General features: G+C 35.1%; 1 protein-coding gene across 1 annotated transcript in view; it reads right to left on the bottom strand.

Annotated features, from left to right (window-relative positions):
* LOC141432044 (uncharacterized) overlaps window positions 1-17,518 on the bottom strand; it is a 58,109-nt gene extending 40,591 nt beyond the window's left edge. The window contains exons 1-2 of the mRNA XM_074093411.1: window positions 17,416-17,518; window positions 3,616-3,837 (exon numbers count right to left, since the gene is read on the bottom strand). Of these exons, the coding sequence (XP_073949512.1) occupies window positions 3,616-3,676 (61 nt within the window). The 5' untranslated portion in view covers window positions 3,677-3,837; window positions 17,416-17,518. The remainder of the gene's footprint in view (window positions 1-3,615; window positions 3,838-17,415) is intronic.
* Between the last annotated feature and the right edge of the window lie 3,424 nt (window positions 17,519-20,942).

Raw genomic sequence — 20,942 nt, 5'->3', positions numbered from 1 at the left:
AATTTTTCGTACGTAACTTACAGCAGTTTTCTATCTATGATGGGATGACTATTGAGCTTGAATAGGGGTAGCTACCAAAACGAGACCATCATCGACACCATCAGCCGGAAAATATCCAGATGAATAGGCCTCTTGGAGCGATACAACGGATACTTGCTGCTTGTTGCATACATTTCACTAAGTAAATCATCATTCCATCTTCTGAGATGCCTCTAACTTTTCTCTATTTTAGTAGTACATAGCCAACTTACCAATCCCCGGCATATTTTTACTAACTTCTACTTGTGTTACCCGTATCTATCTTTTTGAGTTGAAATACCTACCTATCTTTATTTTAGAGGTAACATTTATTGTCAATAGCTTGGCGATTGCAAGTCATAGAATATAATCCCAAAAATACGGCGCTGTCTTGCAATAAGCTAAAAGCTTTTTGACTGCTTAATGAAAGTCTGACTCAGCTTTTAATACTTACTTATTTTGTTTATTATTCACTGAAGTCTAGGTAAACTTCAGAATCCCGTCTACGAAGTTTTAAAGTATTTCAAAAAGCAAGAAAATACTACTAGAAAAAGTGAATTTTGATACATAAGCATTTAGCTAAAAGTTTGGTAATGTCGCCATCATAAACATCATATAAACATCGAAGCTGTCTAAGTGTCTACAAAGATCAAAGCACGACTGTATCGTCAAAATTTAAGATATTTTTAAGCACTCGTATAGTGCTCTGATAGGTACTGCTGCTTCTTAGCTATAAGCGCTGGTTAAGCTTCACTTAACTTGATATTCGTTTGTTTGATAATATGTCACTTTGACATTTGATTTTGGCTAACCATACTAACTTTAATAACACTAGACTCACGATTTTAACTCTGAATTATAATAGTTCTTCGAGCACTTGTCATGACTTAAAATATTGCGAAAATTAACTCGAAGTTTTGACCACATTGCATTCGCGCATTGCATCGTGACTATGGCCGCTGTAGTCGAAACACTCAGGTAATTTTAGCAATGTATCAAGCCGTGATAAGCCTCGATTGACAAATAAAAAAAAACTGACTAAAAAATATACCGAACCGACTACATCATCATCATCATTATCAGCCCACAGCAGTCCACTGTTGGACATAGGCCTCTTTCATGGCGCGCCACAACACTGTCTTCAGCCCCTCGCATCCATCCGCTGCCAGCGACCCTCTTAAGGTCGTCCGTCCACCGTGCCTCAGGACGCCCTTTCAGTATTCGTAGGTTAAAACTGGTACACCGAGTACAAAACCCTTGTAAATATTTTTCTAGGTACCTACTAGCTCAAAGTCGGCGACTCAGCACGAGCCAGCTGGAGTAGAACAATACTCGTCTACCTCACCTACATACTATGAGTATGTATGGTTTAGACGCTGATTACATGATACAATCGTATTGATCAAACGACTAAATTGCTTAATTTTAACTAAAATTCAACCTTTCAGCATCAAGATATGATCGGTACAAAAAATATGTATTTTTTACTATTAAATTTCATTGGCCAAGGTACAACGTATTTTTAGTGTCCTAGGTACAACGAATCCAGTTTTTTTAGGTAAAAATGCATTATTAATTTAGCGTTACAATGATACCAGAACATTAGTACGTAATTATTTCGAACATGTTGCTTTAGGAATCTCAAACAGAAACGAGACTGAATAATTGAAATTTCACACATTTTAATTAAAGACAGAAGCAGGTACGGAGAGTTAACACCTAATGATGAATTAAGAAGAGGTAAAAGATGTATACGAACGTAAATGTAATAAGATTGTTCCGAAAATGTTGACATTTTAATTTAAAGCGACACGCGTAGGACCGTTTTCAGCATTCCTAAGTATCAACTTAGGTGTACTACTCGTACTTGGAGCAGGAAATTTGTCTGACACATTTCGTCTTTTGCAACTAACTGAATGTTCTGTACAATATCGTTAGATTTATATAAGATCTTGTGCAAAAGAGAAAGACAAAAATGGATCCGGGCTACACAATACAATACAAATATTCTATATTGAACATCACAATTCAATACAGTCAAAATATATAAATTCATTGTTAAAAACAAACAGTCAAAAAGAAATTAAATCTGAATTCATATGTTTAACAATCGTTGCAAAATTTTATTAAAACACTATGAAAGTTAATTTTCCAACAACTATGCTAGGTACTATACAAATCATACAATCCATACTTCCCTACTAATATTATAAAAGCGAAAGTGTGTGTGTGTGTTTGTATGTTTGTCCGTCTTTCACGTCGAAACGAAGCGACGGATCAACTTAATTTTTGGCATATTTAGAGACAGTTTATGGGCCAGAGAGTGACATAGACTACTTTTTATCCCGTAAAAATGCACAGTTCCCAAGGGAACAGCGCGCGATAACCGAATTTCATGCGGGCGAAGCCGTGGGCAAAATCTAGTAATAAAATAAAGGCGCATAATGCATAAAAAAAACTGAAAAATCTCCTTAGCTCCAATTTAGTAACAATTTTCATAATACGCCGAAGCGCAAGCATTTTACGCGTGTAATCAACAATATATAGTGCTAATTTATAGTGCTATTTCCTACCATAGTTCACGCGTTTCCGCACTCAATCCCGTTGCTCATCGCCTACAACAGAAGTGGCTTTGCTCTTAAATATTAGAGTAACACACTTGCGGGTAAATTACGCACTCCGAAGAAAGGGCTACAAGAGTCATTTATCAAGCCAACACTGCTTTTAAAGTACACACGATATACGAAGCATTAACTTGGGCTCGCTATATGCTGTCGGCATGTTACACAGTATACAGAGCAGTAGCTATAAGAAAATTTTCTTATCATAGCTTTTTGAGCCTGGAGTTTACATAAGACAATTTTTACAATGAATCTTTAAAAAAGTTATTTCCACCAGCAAAAGTTATGAAAAGAAACCTAATAATATTTGGAACATAAATCATTGAGTAGTGTGTGACACTGGTTCCGGGTACCAAAAAACTGATTGTCATGTATAACATCGAAGAACGCATATGTATCCAGCATTGGACGTATTCAAGCTGATATGATGATGAGAGCTCTAAAAGCTCACATTGACTAGGAAAAATTAAATTCCCAATAACTTTGATTTTGTCGCGTTCAGAATATTTAGTAAAAACGCCAGTTGCATTACTGTCAAAAAATTATAGCTGTGTCCAAAGTTGTTAACATTTTGGTCTCGTGGTTTAGCCGCAGAACGACAATAACTTAAACAGCAATTAAGCTAAATTGTACTTTGTCAAAGTTTAGAGAGTCACGTTTTTGCAAGAGATAATGAATGTTAACACGTGCACTTATAAGACACAAAGAAACGGATTTGTGCTCGTTTTTTACACACGAAACACGTGTTTCATTGTAAAGATCTAAAAATCAGAGTGTTTCTGACAATTTGTAGTGCTTTCCAGAATAAGAGAATAGCTTTTTGTGAACTCTTTATAGCAAATAAAATATTTGCTAACTAACTATGAGAATAAAATAAATCTTGTCTCAGTGGTTGTTGACTTTCATAATAAGAATGAATAAAAAAAAAACTGATCACAATTCTATTTACCAAATTTTTAAAAAATATGTCACTTACCTAATACTAGCTTCGTCAAATGCAGCAGCAGTTGTATCTTCCAAATGCGTTCTGTCTTCATATCGCTGGTAGTCTGTTCTTGAGTGTCGAATCATCAGAAAACCACTTTGCAAGGGATCCTGGCAACTGTCACCCCCCAACGCTCACGAACACCACACACGAACACAATCGAATATGATCACTATTATGCTAAAGTAGCACATTGTTGAAACTGCACCGAATCTGAAAAGATAAAACGTTTAAAGATAAGAAGAGATTATTGGAGTTCAATAACCGATATTTTTATGCATTTAAGGAAGGAAAATCGACGTCAAAAAATATAACATCTCCAATGCTTAGAATTAAATGGATTACCTAAGTCAGAAGATTTGTATTAGGTTAAGAAAATTTACTTTGACATTCAAATGCCTCGGGTGCTTGGGGCACAAACCTACGCAGCCAGAATTCCATTTATTTCTTCTGTACACTTTATCTTGCATAAATATAAAGCAGTATCACTTCGACATATTTTATTATACACAACGTTTTAAAAGTTTCTGGCGTCGTATCATTGTTAATTAAGAGTTCGTAAAATTAATACGCAAATAAGATACTTTTGGCATGAATAAATTTATTGAAACAAGTTTTCAACGTAAAAAATATAAAAAAATGTTTATTAAGGTGTTATAAAATATCTGAAATATATCAGCAGTGGGTTGGATAAGCTATATTGGACGCACTTGCTAAAGCTTTTCTCAGAAAATTTATATTCAACATGTTCAACATGGGCTGTTTCACCATCCATTGATGAGTGTTAACCGGTTGATGTGATGCCGTCTCTATTTGTTTGTTTGAATAGACGGAGACGGAATCACATTTAACCGTCAGTTAACACTAATCAATGGATGGCGAAACAGCCCCTAAGTCTCATTTTTGACATTATTTTGAACAGTCGAGTTCAAAGATATCTTTACACTTTAGTACCTTGTCACTGTATGCCATCTGACAATTTTATAATATTTATAGACAGCGACAAGGTAGTGAAGTGTAAACATATCAAGGGTCTCGACTGAACGTCGACCGATTTATACAGGGTTACATTTTTAACGTGATACAAAATTATATGCATGAATTCTTTTGTTCAAATTAGTCTGATGAAATTACACGGATAACAAAAATTTACCTACGGAAAATAATTTGAATAGACTAATCATAATAAAAGTGTTAATTTAAACTGTTGTTTAGTATTAATTGAGATTGATACCTACACATCACATTCAAAACCTTCATTAAACAGTTACCTTCTTTAAACAGTGTTGTCGATCCCAAATGTTATTTTTTTAATAAATGGCTTCTGTCCAATGACATAATTTTGTTTAAAATTAAAATCTAAAAAAAATGAGGGTAGGTATTATTTACAAAGAATTATTAATCAAACTCGCCGAAGCATTTACTGAAATATTCCTGACTCATTTAATAACACAAAATAACACGGGAAACAAAAAGCTACTTTCTGGAGTCTCCTATTTAAAGATTAGGTACTGAAATGACGTAGGACCTACGTCGTAGGTAATTGAAAATGTGTCATTACATTTACAAAAGTTGATTTCCTGTGGTCTTCGTGGGATGAACCTCATTTAGCTACCGGTATTACTAAACTGGAAAGCCGAAACATAACTGTGAATGGAAAAAGCTTTACATATAAGAGTCTGTTTTATGTTTTGGACGATAAAACGAGAAGTTAAATTGAGTTTTACGATAGCGCGAGAATAAAAAGTTTTTCTTTAATATAGACTGGTAATTATGTGAGTTATTTTTACTCTAGTTAATTTTGTTTCCAGTGAGTTCACATTATAGTTAATAAAGTTTAAATGTTTTGCATCAATTTGAATTAGTTGTATCGCTCTTTCTTTTTTCCTAGTCTAAACTTAATCAGAGTACAAACGTTAGGTATTCCTACAAATATCGCGTCATATTGTAGTTTTAAAGGGGTTCTGCCTTTTCGCAGAAATTCGTTTGGCCGAATATCACTTCCCAACCAACGTTTGGCCGAAGATTCACTTTGACACCTAACTATTACCATTATTTCGTATGGCAATGTTACATTTGGTAGAATTATTATATAGCAGAATATCATAATGTCACAAAACATGTGGAAAACTTATCATTTGTCAAATCTTTCACTAGGTCAAACAACTATTTAGTAAACGAATAACGTTTCGTCAGTGTAACAGTTCCCTTTTCATACATAAGCCAACTTTTTACTTAAAGTAAGAGTTACACACCATTTTATTTTAATATTGGTAAATTAATTTAAATATTTATTTCAAATAGGAGTGTTGTAATACGAGTACCTAAGTATAGCAACAGAAATCTAATGTGTGGCAAAGTGTTAGGTTAACGGCGAGCAAACAGCGCACGAAGCCGAGCGAGCGAAGCGAGCGTTCCGCATCAGCGGCCGGCGAGTGCCAGAATCGTATTTTTTTTTTTTATTTTTTTTTAAATGTCCAAAACATGAGTATAATGAAAAATAATATTGAACTAAAAATGGCATCCTTGTAAATTAATGTTTCCAAATTAGAACGAAGACTCAGCTTAGTAATTGCCGGTTTTTCGAAATCTAACACACACACATTTGGTACAAGATTGATACCTACCGTGATCATTGCCGTATTGTATCAAAAAGTAAAACATTGTCATGTGGGCGTTTGTCTAAAACGCATTATATAGTGCACAAAAAAAACACAACTGAAATGTTGCGCTAACCTACACTAGGTACTTATTTTATTAAATACATAGTTACTAAACGAAACCCTTATTCAATAAAACATTTGGGAAACATTGCAAACGAAATGAATATTACGACAAAAAAAAACATACTACTAACCGAAAGTTGGCATTTTGAAAAGTGACTTTATAACAAACAGGCCAAACTTACAGTCGGTAACTGTGAGGTTGGGAAATGAAAATAAACATTTTAATAAGTTGGCGAGTGATCATTCGGCGAAATGAAATTCTGCGAAAAGTTGATTGGGAAGTAATATTCGGCGAAACAATTTTCTGAGAAAAATTAGAGAACCAGTTTTAAACTACCGTTCTCTTCGTTAGCAGCATCTGCTACAAATTTTAAAGCAGTTTACATCGTGGGCTTCATTTACGTTACCCGAAATTTTGTGTCTAGACTTAGACTAAACTAAAGGTAAGATTTCGTGATTTTACAGAGCTCTCGTGGGACTATAGGGTAAAGGTAGCCTGTTATTCCCGAGGTCAAGCTTTCTACATATCAAAATTTAATACAAATCCGTCCAGCGATTTTAGCGTGAAGGAGTAACAAACAAACACAAACACTCGAAAACTACCGCATTAATAATATTAGTATGATAGGATATATTCGACTCTAACAGGATATAAGGTAGACAACCCTACTACTCTACTTAATATTTGAACTGCTGATTGGATCCCGCGCAAGAAAAAAAATGTCTAGTTCTCTATCCCGTGGGTGTTTCTAAAAATCAAAATACGAGTCAAGATACCTAAAACGCTCTTTAACGATTATTATTAGTTGAAAAGTAAATAAAACAAAAAACATATTTCTGCATTTCAAATACCTATTCTGTTATTATTATAGAGAATATATTGAATTGCTAACACAATTATTTTCAATTAGGTATTAATCAAATGCCAAAGTTTTTTTTCCTAGAATTGCTCCGAGAAAATGTAACGTAATTATAATGTAATTAATTACATTTTTACTTTGTTGTACACAACTTAATAAGTGAGTATTCTTTCATAATTGATTAAATAATTGCTAGCTATTTTAAAGAAAATAAATATGTCTTGTATCAAAGTAAACCAACAAAATGGCTACAACAAAAAATGGAAACGTTATCACAAGTCAATTTGACAGTTAGCTGAGTACCTCCATCTATCGTATTAATTATATACTTATATTTTTATGAAATATAGGGTACTTAAGTAGGTACGGCAAACTCAGGAGGGAGTTGTCAAATGCCTGTTCTCTAAATTTACTTGACTATGAAAAGTAAATGCACACACAAAACAGAATCATGTTTGTGCTGTTGATAATTATTTTATCTTCCGATTCTCCATAATTTCTTCAGTGAATTTTAGTTTTCGGGTTTTCGCAGAGTTTTTTAGTGACGGTTGGATGAATCCGCGTTCAAAAAGCTTTCCAAATATTTGTTGAGTGATTAGATCAATTACTTAATTTGGAACTCTTTGATCAAACTTTAGTGATACTGGAATTCAATCACGACATTTAGGGCGTAACTATAGCGTCCTGGCTTATTTAACATGTGGTAAGTGCTAATAGCCATTAACTGATACCTAATGGTTTATTATCTGATTACGCTTATGGTGCGTTCCCGTTGAGACGATGTTTAGAGGAAGCGTGCGGAATCGACCAATTAAAAAAAAAGAGATTTTTATGTGATAAACGCAATAAGTTTGACTCACATAAATTTTGTATAGAATAATGCATGCGCGCTTGCCGCTGCGCTCACCGCGTAAGATAATGATTGATAATTAAATTATCTGATGCAAATTGATGTGCGTCAAGTGCATTGCGTTTAACGCAGCGTTTATCGCATAAAACAAGCGAGCGCTATAAATATGTGACAACGTAAAAAAAAGAATGATATAAAAAAGGCGCATGCCATGAAATAGTCCAAATTAGTTAACTGCCAGTCTTTCGAATTGCGCTGATCCTCCTTTGGGACCATTTTCAGGCCATCATACAGAAATCCATTACTCGTGCAAGGGGAATTAGTTTTCAACTTAATAAGCCCAGTGATACGGAGCAAATCGAGTGTGACTGACGGAAAGGTAGACATTTTTATCTATTTGTCGCGAGTGATAAAAGTTCAATTTTTGTCCCTGTCAGGTTCGGATTAAGGTACGAAATTTATAAGTATAAATCAGCTAATCTATCTATCTAGTCTCAAAACACAGACATTCATTGCCCGGAACGCAAATTTGCCATAATTAATTTCAGATATTGCAAAATATTCACAAAATTATTCTAATTATAAATAAACCCGCGTAGCTCACCCAAACACTATGAGATTTGACATTTCGGAGACCTCACGCCACACTAGCGCCTCTAGTGGCGAAATCATACGCGATAGCCCTCATTATGCTGAGCTATATTTATCTACAACATTGTTATCTTATAACACTGAGATTTTAATTACATGAAGAACAAAAATCATAAAATCAAACAAACAGACTTACTGGAAACCTTTTCTTTATATTTTGCTTACAAAAGCCCGAGATTTTCAACTACAAGTAAAAGTTTCACAATGAACCAATTGAAGGTTGTTTATACTTAAGGGTTCACGTGACATTAGTGGCATGTAAAGGTTGAGCGGCGCACATTAAAATAATTCCAACTTATTTGTAAAGCAATTCAACTTCGTTGGGTTTATTAGTCCGGCCGCGCGTGAGAGGTTAGCAATAACCTTCGATATTTAGGTCAATCCGTATATTTAATTTGCCCTGTCTTGGTGGCGGGTCTCACTGAAGAACAGCGTTATGCCTTGCTGCAACATGATGCTGTGTAGGGGCCAATTTCTATTATAGGTACTCGACAAGTGTTATTTATATACTACTTACCTGAATAACACTAAATTATTGTTTTTTGACTGTATGAGTTTTGTCCAAATATATCCACTGTTTATTTTCTTTTTTCTGTGTATTGAATATGAGTTTCTCTCTCTCTTTCTTGATTAGAACTACTATAAGTTACTAGCTGTTGCTTATATTTGATTTGCAAATACTTTGTGTAAGTACGTAGGTTTACTAATGTTTCGGCGAATAACGTTTGGCAACCTGTTTCATTTCGCAACTTTTCATTTCCTAACTGTTTTGTTAAGTATTTATGAAACTGTAAATATTTCAGAATTTTTATAAAACTAACCTAAAGGGTTCTACACGATGGCCTGGAAATAAACCCTGAAATATTTTCAGTTTTAGAGTTTGCAAAATGAAACAGGTTGCCAAACGTTACTTTGCGAAAAGGCAGTAGGTACTGGAATTACGTATCATTATAACTATAAATTTTTCTAGGTAAAAACTTTGCTTTGTCCTTTCCAGAGTCTTAAACTATCTCCATACTAAATTTAATCTAAACTGGTTCAGTGACTTAAGACTGAAGAGGTAACAGACAGACGGGAAGAGTACCTTTTTCATTTGCATGTAATATGAATTAAGAACCGATGCAATTTTTGGATAGATACTAGTTTTGGTATTGCTAACAATATTCAGATTTTCTCAAAAATATAAGAGAAATATATCGCAAGCACTTTTTGACGAAAAACAAATCGACGAACTCAACTTTTCTGTGGGTTTTTACCCAAAGCCATCAACCTTATTTCAAAGTAAAATAATCATGGAAATCTTGCCGTGAGATATATTTTTTTTGTAGTCAAGTTGAATTCGAATTCGTTTTTTAACGATCAAAAACACTTAATTTAAAAATTACTTCGTAAAGATAAGTTAAGTCTCCTAATTAAAACCGCTACGAGCACGCCATGCTACGAAGAAGCTACGGTTGTCGCAGCGTAGAACTAAAACCGCAGATACTGACTGCTACAGCGGCGTAGCAAGCGCTATCTTATGAACTAGCTCTTGTCTGCGACTTCGTCTGCCAAACATTTGTTCATATGTGGATTAGTAAATATATTATATATTTAACGCTTTCAGTGTCTTTTTAGGGTTCCGAAACCAAAATGGCAAAAACGGAACCCTTATACTTTCGCTATGTCTGTCTGTCTGTCCGTCCGCGGCTTTGCTCAGGGACTATCAATGCTAGAAAGCTGTAATTTTGCACGGATATATGTAAACTATGCCGATAAAATGGTAAAATTAAAAATTAAAAAAAGTTTTTATCACATAGACGTAAAGTGGGGGTGATTTCTTTTTCTCATCTAACCCTATAGTGTGGGGTACCGTTGGATAGGTCTTTTAAAATTATTAGGGGTTTGCTATGAGGATTTTTCGATTCAGTGATTTGTTTGCGAAATATTCAACTTTAAAGTGCAAATTTTCAATAAAATCGAGCGTTCCCCCCCCCTTTAAAATATAAACCTGGTGGAAAAATAAAAAAAAAACAGGATGGTAGTAAGTTTATCAATCTTTCAAGGAAAATTATAACGGCTAAGTTTGCTTGAGAATTATTAGTAGTTTAAGAGTAAATAGCAGCCTAAGGTATAAAATATACCTAAACTTGGAATATTCCGTACAAAATACGAAATCCTTAGAAAAATATTACTTAATTGTTTCGTAATGGCTACGGAACCCTATTTCGGGCGTGTCCGAAACGCTCTTAGCCGGTTTTTTAAACACATTATAATCGTTTTGCTAGCTTTCGTTCAGAGCCATAAATATCGGTTTCTCCAGTAAGTACTTTAAAATGTTTACTGTGAGTAATATAAATTTGCTGCGCTACTTTTACTTTGAATCACTTACATGTCGCTGAGCGAAATTTAAAAAAAATCCCGGCAGTGTATGCGTAAAAATATAAATCCAAGAAATTAAACGCATACATTTAGGTACCATCAGCCAAAAATTGGTCTACCACCCTAAAGTTAATAATAGTTTGCATTGCATGTCACAAAACAATAATGCCAATAGACGTGTCTGTCAACATGAAAGTTCAACTTTAGGGACATATGATAGGAACTTGTTTAAAAATTGATAATGATTGACTTATTTGGCTGATGGTACATACCAAGGAACTGAAAGCAGTTACAGAGATGTATTTACAAACACATAGCATGTATGTGTAATATTGGGCGAAAATTAAAAAAAAACGGCCAAGAGCGTGCCATACACGCCCAGGATAGGGTTCCGTAGCCATTAAAACACTTACTACAGTCTTAAAATCTATTACCAGAAAAAGAGCGTATCTTCACGGCACTTACGTCCATCGTTGAAAGTATTTATTAAGCGTTACCTTTCCATATTTTATGCTTATTTTTTGGACAAACGGTTTACAAGATAGAGGTAGGGGGGGGCATAATTTTTGCTACTTTGGGAGCGATTATTTCCGGAAATCTTCACTTAGTCAAAAAAGTTTTTGAAAAACCTATCTTTTCAAAAGAGCTGTCGATCTATGTGCCACACGTTGATTCGAGTTAAATAGCGGCTTTGACAAGACATCTGTACTCCAAATTTCATTGATATACATCTTCTAGTTTTCGAGTAAAATGGCTGTGAATACGGACGGACAGACAGACAGACAGACGGACTTGACGAAACTATAAGGGTTCCGTTTTTGCCATTTTGGCTCCGGCACCCTAAAAACAATGCAAATCGTTGAGATACATACAAAGGCGAATTTACCCCTTTAAGGGTTACTAGCAAAACATTGAGTGGGTTTAAATGTCAAAAATAATAAAAGCTACAATACAATCCAAACTTTTTACCACATTTTTTCCTTTTCAATTTGTTTTAGTTTTCTTTTCTCTACCTAACAAGGACGTGATCAAAATTAAAATTATACGAAAGTGACTAATAAAATTTTACCGCGACCTTGGCCGTTGACCTTTAAAGTTAGATTACGATGTTAACGTCAGTAAAATTATCACTCGCGTGCTCGCTCACCGACGCACCGTAGTCCGTATTGTTATTAAAATTATGGAAAAACTAACTCTTGCCCACGATTTCGTATACAAAGAATGTGTTTGTCGCGTGCTAGCGGGAACTTAACAACTTTCCGGAAATAAAACTGTCCTATATCCTTCTCAAAGTCTAAAACTATCGCCATATAAAATTTCGTCACGATCGGTTGAGTAGTATCAAGTATCGGTTGAGTTTAGAATGAAAGCGTAAAAAAACAAATAAACAAAAATACTCACCTTCGCATTTATAATATTAGGAATGTGTAGCCACGGAACGAATAAATTGAGAATATAAAGTCACCTTCATGCTAAGTAACCTTTCGTTTCATAGATCTGTGAATAAATTATCATTGCAAACCTGTGGAGTTGCAGTTGCCCAAAATGTTATTACCATCAAGTGATTCACTTGCTTGTTTGCTGAAGTGATGATTGATGCACAACGTCATAAATATAATAAATTTATCTGAAAATGCGTACTTAAATTGTGTATAGCTATTAAGAGTTTATATACATGAACTGGCTCGGATATATCTTAAGCCCATAAAGCTACATCTTCGTATATTTAGCAGAAGTGTTACCCGGTGTTTAGCTTGACATTTTATAGCCGGGGCATGGGCAAAAGTAGGTCGTTATCACTCTTACTTGTTGCTTTGTTCCTCTTTTATCCCCAGAATACGATTCTATATAAAATTCCCGTTTATTTACTCCCCTGTCGTATATTTACATGTAAATATGAAGGGTGTGATAAAGGGAGAATACGTGTGTTGAAGGATAATAAAACTGTACGATGAGGAAACTAGAAGACTGAGGTTTGCAGGGGATATTAACATATTATATCAAACTAAAACAGTCATGTAGTGTGGTTGAGAAATAGGCAAAATTATTTTTTAAAAGACTTAAAAAAGGTGATTAATATGAATGCGAGTTTTATTTATACCTATGCCCGTTCGATATCTACGGCGCTAGCTTCGATCAACAATAATACGGCGCTAGAGAATATTTCATTTTTTATCATTTTGTTAGATAAAGTATATTTTAGAGATGTTTCCACATAAATTACACCAAAATCGGTTTTGTAATAATAATTGTATTCGCATTTGAAGAAAGTTAACGTTTTTGATTTAAGAATAAATTAAATTAAAGTAATTTAAATCCTATAGTTTTGGGCTACGGCTACTATAATCCTTTTCAACTAGCTTGGGTACGGTGTCTCATGTCATTTAAAGGGTTGTGATAATGTAAATTCAAATCGATTTTTTGCGATTTTCGATTTAAAAAAATATGCTAAGTGTATATAATCGAATTTATTAACGATAAATCTCTCAAAGCGTGTGGTCTTTTTTGGCACTTAATCAAAAATAATAACAGTAAAAAAACCGGCCAAGAGCGTGTCGGACACGCCCAAAATAGGGTTCCGTAGCCATAACGAAAAAATTAAGTAATATTTTTCTAAGGATATATTTTATACCTTACGCTGCTATTTACTCTTAAACTACTAATAATTGTCAAGCAAACTTAGCCGTTATAGTTTTCCTTGAAAGTTTAATATACTGACTACCATCCTGAATCCTGAATCCTGAATCCTGAATTATTTCGAATTTAACCCACCGGTTTAGATTTTAGAGGGGGGGGGAAGCTCGATTTTCATGAAAATTTGCATTTTAAAGTTGAATATTTCGCAAACTAATTACTGAATAGAAAAACCGTCTTAGCAAACCCCTAATGGTCTTAAAAGACCTATTCAACGATATCCCACAATATAGGGTTGGATGAGAAAAAAAAACACCCCCGCTTTACGTCGATGGGAGCAGGTAACCTAAAAAAAATTTTTTTTAGAATTTTGTATTGTACCATTTAGTCGGCGTAGTTTACAGAAATATCCGTGAAAAATTACAGCTTTCTGGCATTGATAGTCACTGAGCAAAGCCGCGCCGCGGGACAGACAGACATTCATGGCGAAACTATAAGGGTTCCGTCAGCCATTTTGGCTCCGGGACCCTAAAAATTAACAAAAACGGTAATAAAAAAATTGAATTACAAAGTAACAGTTCAAAACATCAGACAATACGAAACACGCAAAACAAAGACGCATATAAGTAAGGCCCTATGCTCTCGTACTAATTGACAGATAACGCGAGTCAAACGATTTCACAAGATGTGGAATCGATTCGGTCAATTTCGATCGACAGGCAAAGTCACGCTCTATTGTAATGAGGGCTATCGCGTATGAATTCGCCACTAGAGGCGCTAGTGTAGCGTGAGTCTCCGAAATGTCAAATCTCATAGTTTTTGGGTGAGCTACGCGGGTTTATTTATAATTACAATAATTTTGTGAATATTTTAATGAATGTCTGTGTTTTGAGACAGTTTTGTCTTTCGGAAACCTTTTTCCTACCTTTTTTCCGAACAAAACGGGGACTACGCAACACTGTGGCATGCTCGATATTTTAATGGTACGGTTTTAAATATGATTTTAATCTAAACTTTGTCTTTACGCCCGTAATATTAGACTTTGAAAGCCATACTTAAAAACCTCACGCAACAGTGCGCCATCTAGTGAGACAAAAAACGATAGCCCTCATTGAGTTCCGTTTTAAACGATGAAAGTTGACGAGATTAAAATTTATCTTTTTAGTTTTATAACAAAATAATACATATTTAAGTGATTTGTGTTTATTATTACGTAATATTTTCAGCTATGGAGATGTTTATTTTTTTGTTCTTTCGGTATTCAAGTAATTTTATTTATAAAGTATTGGCCTGAAACTTTCAGGGCATTATGGAATGGAAAAAAAGATAATGTCACTGTACCCAAGCTATTTGCAAAGGATTATAGTACGACGCAGAGTATTGGCGAGAATTTCATTCAATTTAAATTTCAGTACGTGTGCTAACTCTTCTCGATTAGAACGCTGAATCGATTTGGATGAAATTTTGTATGGTGATAGTTTGACCCCGGGAAGGACAAAGGATAGTTTTTGTTGCGAAAAATTGCATAGATCCCGACCGTGGAATGGCGATTAACGAATCCTTAGCTGACAGGTCGCGGGTACAACTAGTAAAATCTAATTCATTCCAAGATTCAAATAGGTATTCAAGATCTTGATCATTCTCCAGATCTGTGTAACTAAAATTACCGATAAAATAATTCGTATTGCATGAATTTACATTACGCGGTGAAGTCGTGCATTTATGAAGAACCTACTACTGCACTAGGTACTTCGCAGAGAACCAAACCAAATAATCCATTTTTAACCGACTTCAAAAAAGGAGGAGGTTCTATGTTCCAATGTTTGTATTTTTTATGTATGTTTGCCGATTACTCAGTCAATTGTGGACCGATTTTCGAAATTCTTTTTTTATTCGGTAGAGTACTTTTTTGAAGTGGTCCCATTGTCACCAAGTCAAGATCTGATGATGGGATCCTAGGGAAATCGAGGGCAAACCTCAAAAATGGCGATTTTAGCATTTTTAGCATTAAGACAAGCATTTACATTCAAAAAGATCACTTGGTAAACTGGACCTGATGAAGAAGACCGTAGACGGCCAATGGAACTCGTTAAAGCTAAGTAATGCTCGCGCGTCTATAAACGATCATGATTACTAAACCTAGATAAGCGACTAAGAAGAAGCTTTAAGTTAATGATTCTTTCGAACTGATCTGATGCTGAAGCCGGAAGGTAGGCAACGGAACTCTGTTATAAAACAAAAAAGTAAAACCGACTCCAAAAAAATAAAAATATAACAAAAATGGAACCGACTACAAAACTCTTGAAAATATTTTTCGCCCGAAGTCGGTGACTCAGCACGACCCAGCAGGAGTGATTGAAACCCATAGTATGTAGGTGAGGTAGACGACTATTGTTCCACTCTTGCTGGCTCGTGCTGAGTCGGATCACCGACTTCGAGCTTTAAGGTACCTACCTAGAAAAATATTTTCAAGAGTTTTGTAGTCGGTTCCATTTTTTGATATTTTTTATTTTTTTGGAGTCGGTTTTACTTTTTTGTTAAAAAAATTCTATTGTATACATTTACCTGCGCAAACTTAAACCTGAATCTATGTATAGAGAATTCGTACTGCTCGAATATAATCATGGTTTGATTCCTGAAGTTCGGTTTGTGTTATAAGAAAAAAACCTAACCTTATTGTAACCAACCCTTTTAAGTAAACGAACAAATTTTTAACTATGAAATAATCAAGAGTTGCACCAACGTCTGAAAATAAAAACTCGGATATGCTACTATGAAATCCGAGCACGTTCCATCGTAACCTTTTTCAAGCAGTACCCTTCTTACTGGCCACAAATAATGAACAGTTTTTAAGAAAGCAAACATAAATTAGTATGAAAGTTTAGGCACTTATATTAGTTAGAAAACTTCAAATTTAACCTCTTTCTTAGATTTAATTTCGAACTCTATTTCTTTTATTTAAACCTCTTTCATCTCCTATTAACATTCACTAAAATTTTATTGAAAGGAGCCAAATACTCGCGTCGGTACCTAATACGCCTATCTAATAATGTTTGACTTAGGAGATAGGTGGGTAACATTCGTAACACGATTATCTGGCAACCCCAAGGGGGTTAAGGACGTATGTAACAATTACCACACTCCCACACGACTACTTATTGAAATTACAACTTTCCCGTGACGGTGAACTTCTTTAATTAGTTGCTATTACAATTTTCCACGACTTTGATTGACACTACCTTATTCAATTCAATTCAATGTCGCTCCTACAAGAGACGAGCATTTTTAGAAATTTACTGTGACAGGCTTTATAATCTACAGTTCAAGTATTTTTATTTGAATGTCAAAAGTGGATGAACCCCACAAATGGGAGGAATCATACCAAATATTATAATAAAAAGTCATTAAATTGAGATTTTATTTACCAATTATTATCGTACCTTCAACGTCACTATCATACCCTCAGTGCAATCATAACTCGAACAGTTTTTTTTCGCAATATAAGGCAGGCTATGTTTCGTTAACTATTATATACCTATTCCAGGCTGCATTGTAAAAAATTTACCGATCCGTATTTTAAGAAAATTTCATTTCAAGTTACCTATTATTTCAATCAAAACATTTAAGAACCGAATCGGCTCCATTGCTAAGAGCGTCCCAAAGGAATTATTGCACAAAAACACCATTTAGCAGAGGCAACAATAACGACCTGTTGAAACGTCGATGTGCTGCGTCTCGCTCGCGCGTGGTGAAGCACTGTGGAGCGTGTTCTTGCGTCTCTGTCTCGCGAGGTCGTGCAAGCGTCCGCTCGAGCCAGCACTTGGGAACTCACTGCGCGCCCGCGATCTATAAGCAAGCCACCCCTCTCTAAGTAGGGCGGTAAATACAGACACCTGTACGCAATAAAACTATGGAGGCAATTTTAAATGGTGTGAATAATTGAAATGCTACCATGGTCATGTCATGTAGCTGATGCCTATGGAGCCTTAACGCGATGGTTATCGGTTCGATGTTTGATAGCCTCTAGAGCTACAGGTGCATGCCGTTAAGTTCACATAACGTATGTCTGGATAAAGTTACAACTTTTCGATCCATTTGTTCAAGTTCGTAAACTCTGCAAATTCTGAAAGCGTCAGTTGGATTCCCTTGTTAGCTAGCCTGTTACCTACCTACACAGCTGCGTGCAGTTCAGCTCCCCAAGGCTAGGGGCCAGTGCATATTGGTTTCATGATTAAATTGCTTCATAGATGTGGACTGTTTTTCTTCCAATAGTATCTTTTAATCAATGTCATAAAACTTAGAAGCCCGAGCCTTTGCATTACACCCATGACTCTTGTTTGAGAAGTGAGGTGGAACGTTTTAATCTATGAATGCAGTTTTTCTTGTTACTAAAATCAATGACATGGTTCCTAAGAACAGATCTTCGTATGCCCTATAGTTTCGGACTTTCCCATACTGACCGATCTAAATGAGTCACCCTGTATATAATATACAAACTACCTTGTGTAATTTAAAAAGTTGTTATCTACACACAACTGCCGACAACATTACATCACCCTGAAAATCCAATCCATGGAAAAATGTTTCAGGTCAACCCAAGGCTCCTGCAAGGTGAGAGGAAAACTTATTACGCCCCGTTGAAGCCATAAATAACGCTCGTAAACAATAATAACTAAAGCATGAACATACTAAAAGTTTAATTTTAATAAAACTAAAGGTATCCAGATTCACTTAGTTATAATAATGCTGGAGCTAGATCTTTTATATTTGCTTATATCAGCTATATAAAGTCATAATTAGGACTTTGATCTTAACATTTTTACGCTTAGAAATTTATTTATCGAGTTCGAATTTAGTTAAGATCGAGCTTCAAAAGTATTTTACTCTTAAAAAAGTAAATATAAGATCTTTAAAAAACGAAAAATATATTCGGTCCAACCAATTCCAACTAATAGTACTTTAAATTCATGAGCTACAGTGGAACCTTTTCAAGGGAAAGGTCAAACGGTTTTTCTTGTTAATTTACGCGATGTCACTATGACGTTAACTGTGAAATGGTTCCATGGTGGCTCATGAATGAAAGTCCTTGACTGTACCATAAGCCACTATTGGCGTATGCATTTTCGGCTACTTGGTAAAGCCACCAGAGGTGCGGGTTCAAATCCCATCCGTTTATTCGAAAATATTTTTTTCGTCCGGTGATTAGAGAAAAAAAAGCAAGTGTATAGCTAATAAATAAAATGAATACTTATCACAAAAAATAGTATAAAAATTAAAAAAGTGCTTTAATGGTAGCTGCCTGACTACTCCATCATGAGACCTGGGATACCGTTTTTGGTCAAAGTACACCTAAGGCTGAAACATAAAAGTAAACATCTTCACATAATTATATTTTATAATGTCAGTAGTTTCGAATTACCGTATCTGCTCAGTATACAGCACCTAAGTAGTAATATTGCATTATGTAGGTACCTACCTAACGAAAGCAAGTTAGTATAGGTAAAAAAATGGATCAAAGAAATTTAAATAGAAAATACAAGTATCGAAAATACAAACTGAAATATAGATGCACAGAAAAACCAGAAAAATAAGACCAGCGCTGGTCTTATTTTTCTGGTTTTTCTTTGCATCTATATATCAGTTTGTACATATTTTCGATATAGGTTTTACGGGATGACCGTAAAAGTAACAAAAAATTTGGAATTGAAATAAAAAATACAAAAAGATTCCAAAAAACCAATCTTAAGAAAACACAAGCACAAAGTAATAAATAGAGTTTTGAGCAAGTATAGGTACTTACTAGGTTTGGTTAGGTTTTGCGCGTGCCAACTCAGTGCGACATGTGATGCATTTACGACGCACATACGTGTGATGACGCCGAGAAACGTGCGAAATACGCCTACCTAATTGCTGAAATAAAATAATATCGGCTACATCACCAATAGCAGAACAAAATTTTCGTGTTTAAAGGTACCGGCTAAATTAACTAAAACGGGCTTCCTCTTCCAAAGGCAGCGCAGCGCGGGGCATTGTACCTAAGACGCTAGCGGCGTTGCCTCGTTGCACTGCAAGGCTCAGTCTTTGGGCGAAGAAAAAGCCTGCTCTTTGGTCGCCAGATACGCCGATTAGTTAGTCCGACACTTCTTTCATAAGTCAATCAAAATTTCATTTAGATTTTTCTTAAATTCCCTCACATTAACGATTCTAGTGTATCCGATTCCTAAGGGTGACAAAAGGAACCCTTATTATTGGCGCTTCGTTGTCTGTATTTTTACTGCCCCCATAGAGTAGGTAATATTATTTATAATTTTTCACACCTCTCCTTCAGAAAAGTAACTTTTCCTCCCTGACAAGAGGGAGCAAAGTGCAACTTTTCTGTTCAAGGCTTTTCTAAGTGTTTTATTGCAAATGCCATTTTTTGAAGTTGATAATTGTAAAACCACGCCATTTTCTATGCTGGTTGTTCTTTAATAATATGTAGTTTTTTTTTAAGTTTCTTAATGCTCGGTGTGAAAAGTTGTATGAATCACTCGGGAGCAAAATTATTTTCATCTTGGGCGTTAACACTTGAATCCTTCATTACGCTCAGGAATCTACTTTAGAATCCCTCGCTACGCTCAGGATTCTATTGTAGAATCCTTCGCTACAAGAAGGATTCAATGTACGCCCTCGCCGTAAATACACCATTTTGCTCCCTTGTGACACAAATAACTATTATTTATAAAGTTTTCCGTAAGATCGACACACGCTTGAACGGTTTTTTTTTTTGGTTGGAAATATATCTACTTCTAAGTATCATTCCGAGTTCGAGTGTATGTTTAACAGTTAAAGAGATAAAACAAAAACTAAAAATAAGAGGGTGCGAAGTGCGAATCCGACTCACACTTGACCGGTTTTTTAAATATACACAAATGTGAACATTCAGTTAAAGTAAACGTGTAAAGTAAATTGGTCATATCGGTCATACATAGGATACGTTTCATCTTATGGACAATAGGCATGTTCTCCTGGGATAAGGGGAAAACTTACTCCGATAGGCGAAGCTTCAAATTGTTTCTTGGGCATCTTACGCATCTTTGTGTTATGTGTATGTGAAATAAGTATGGTAAGTCTATATACCTACGAGTAGTCAGCCTATAGTGTAAGAAACGGAGATGATGAAAAATTTATGGAGAAAATGTTGCAGACTCAGTTTACTTATTATTTCAATTATATCTGCGTAACACCAGTTTCCTG

This window comes from Choristoneura fumiferana, chromosome 10 (assembly GCF_025370935.1).
Source record: "Choristoneura fumiferana chromosome 10, NRCan_CFum_1, whole genome shotgun sequence".
In the NCBI taxonomy this organism is placed as follows: Eukaryota; Metazoa; Arthropoda; class Insecta; order Lepidoptera; family Tortricidae; genus Choristoneura; species Choristoneura fumiferana.
Note: the sequence above shows the minus strand (reverse complement) of the source record. Positions and strands in the feature narration are given on the sequence as shown.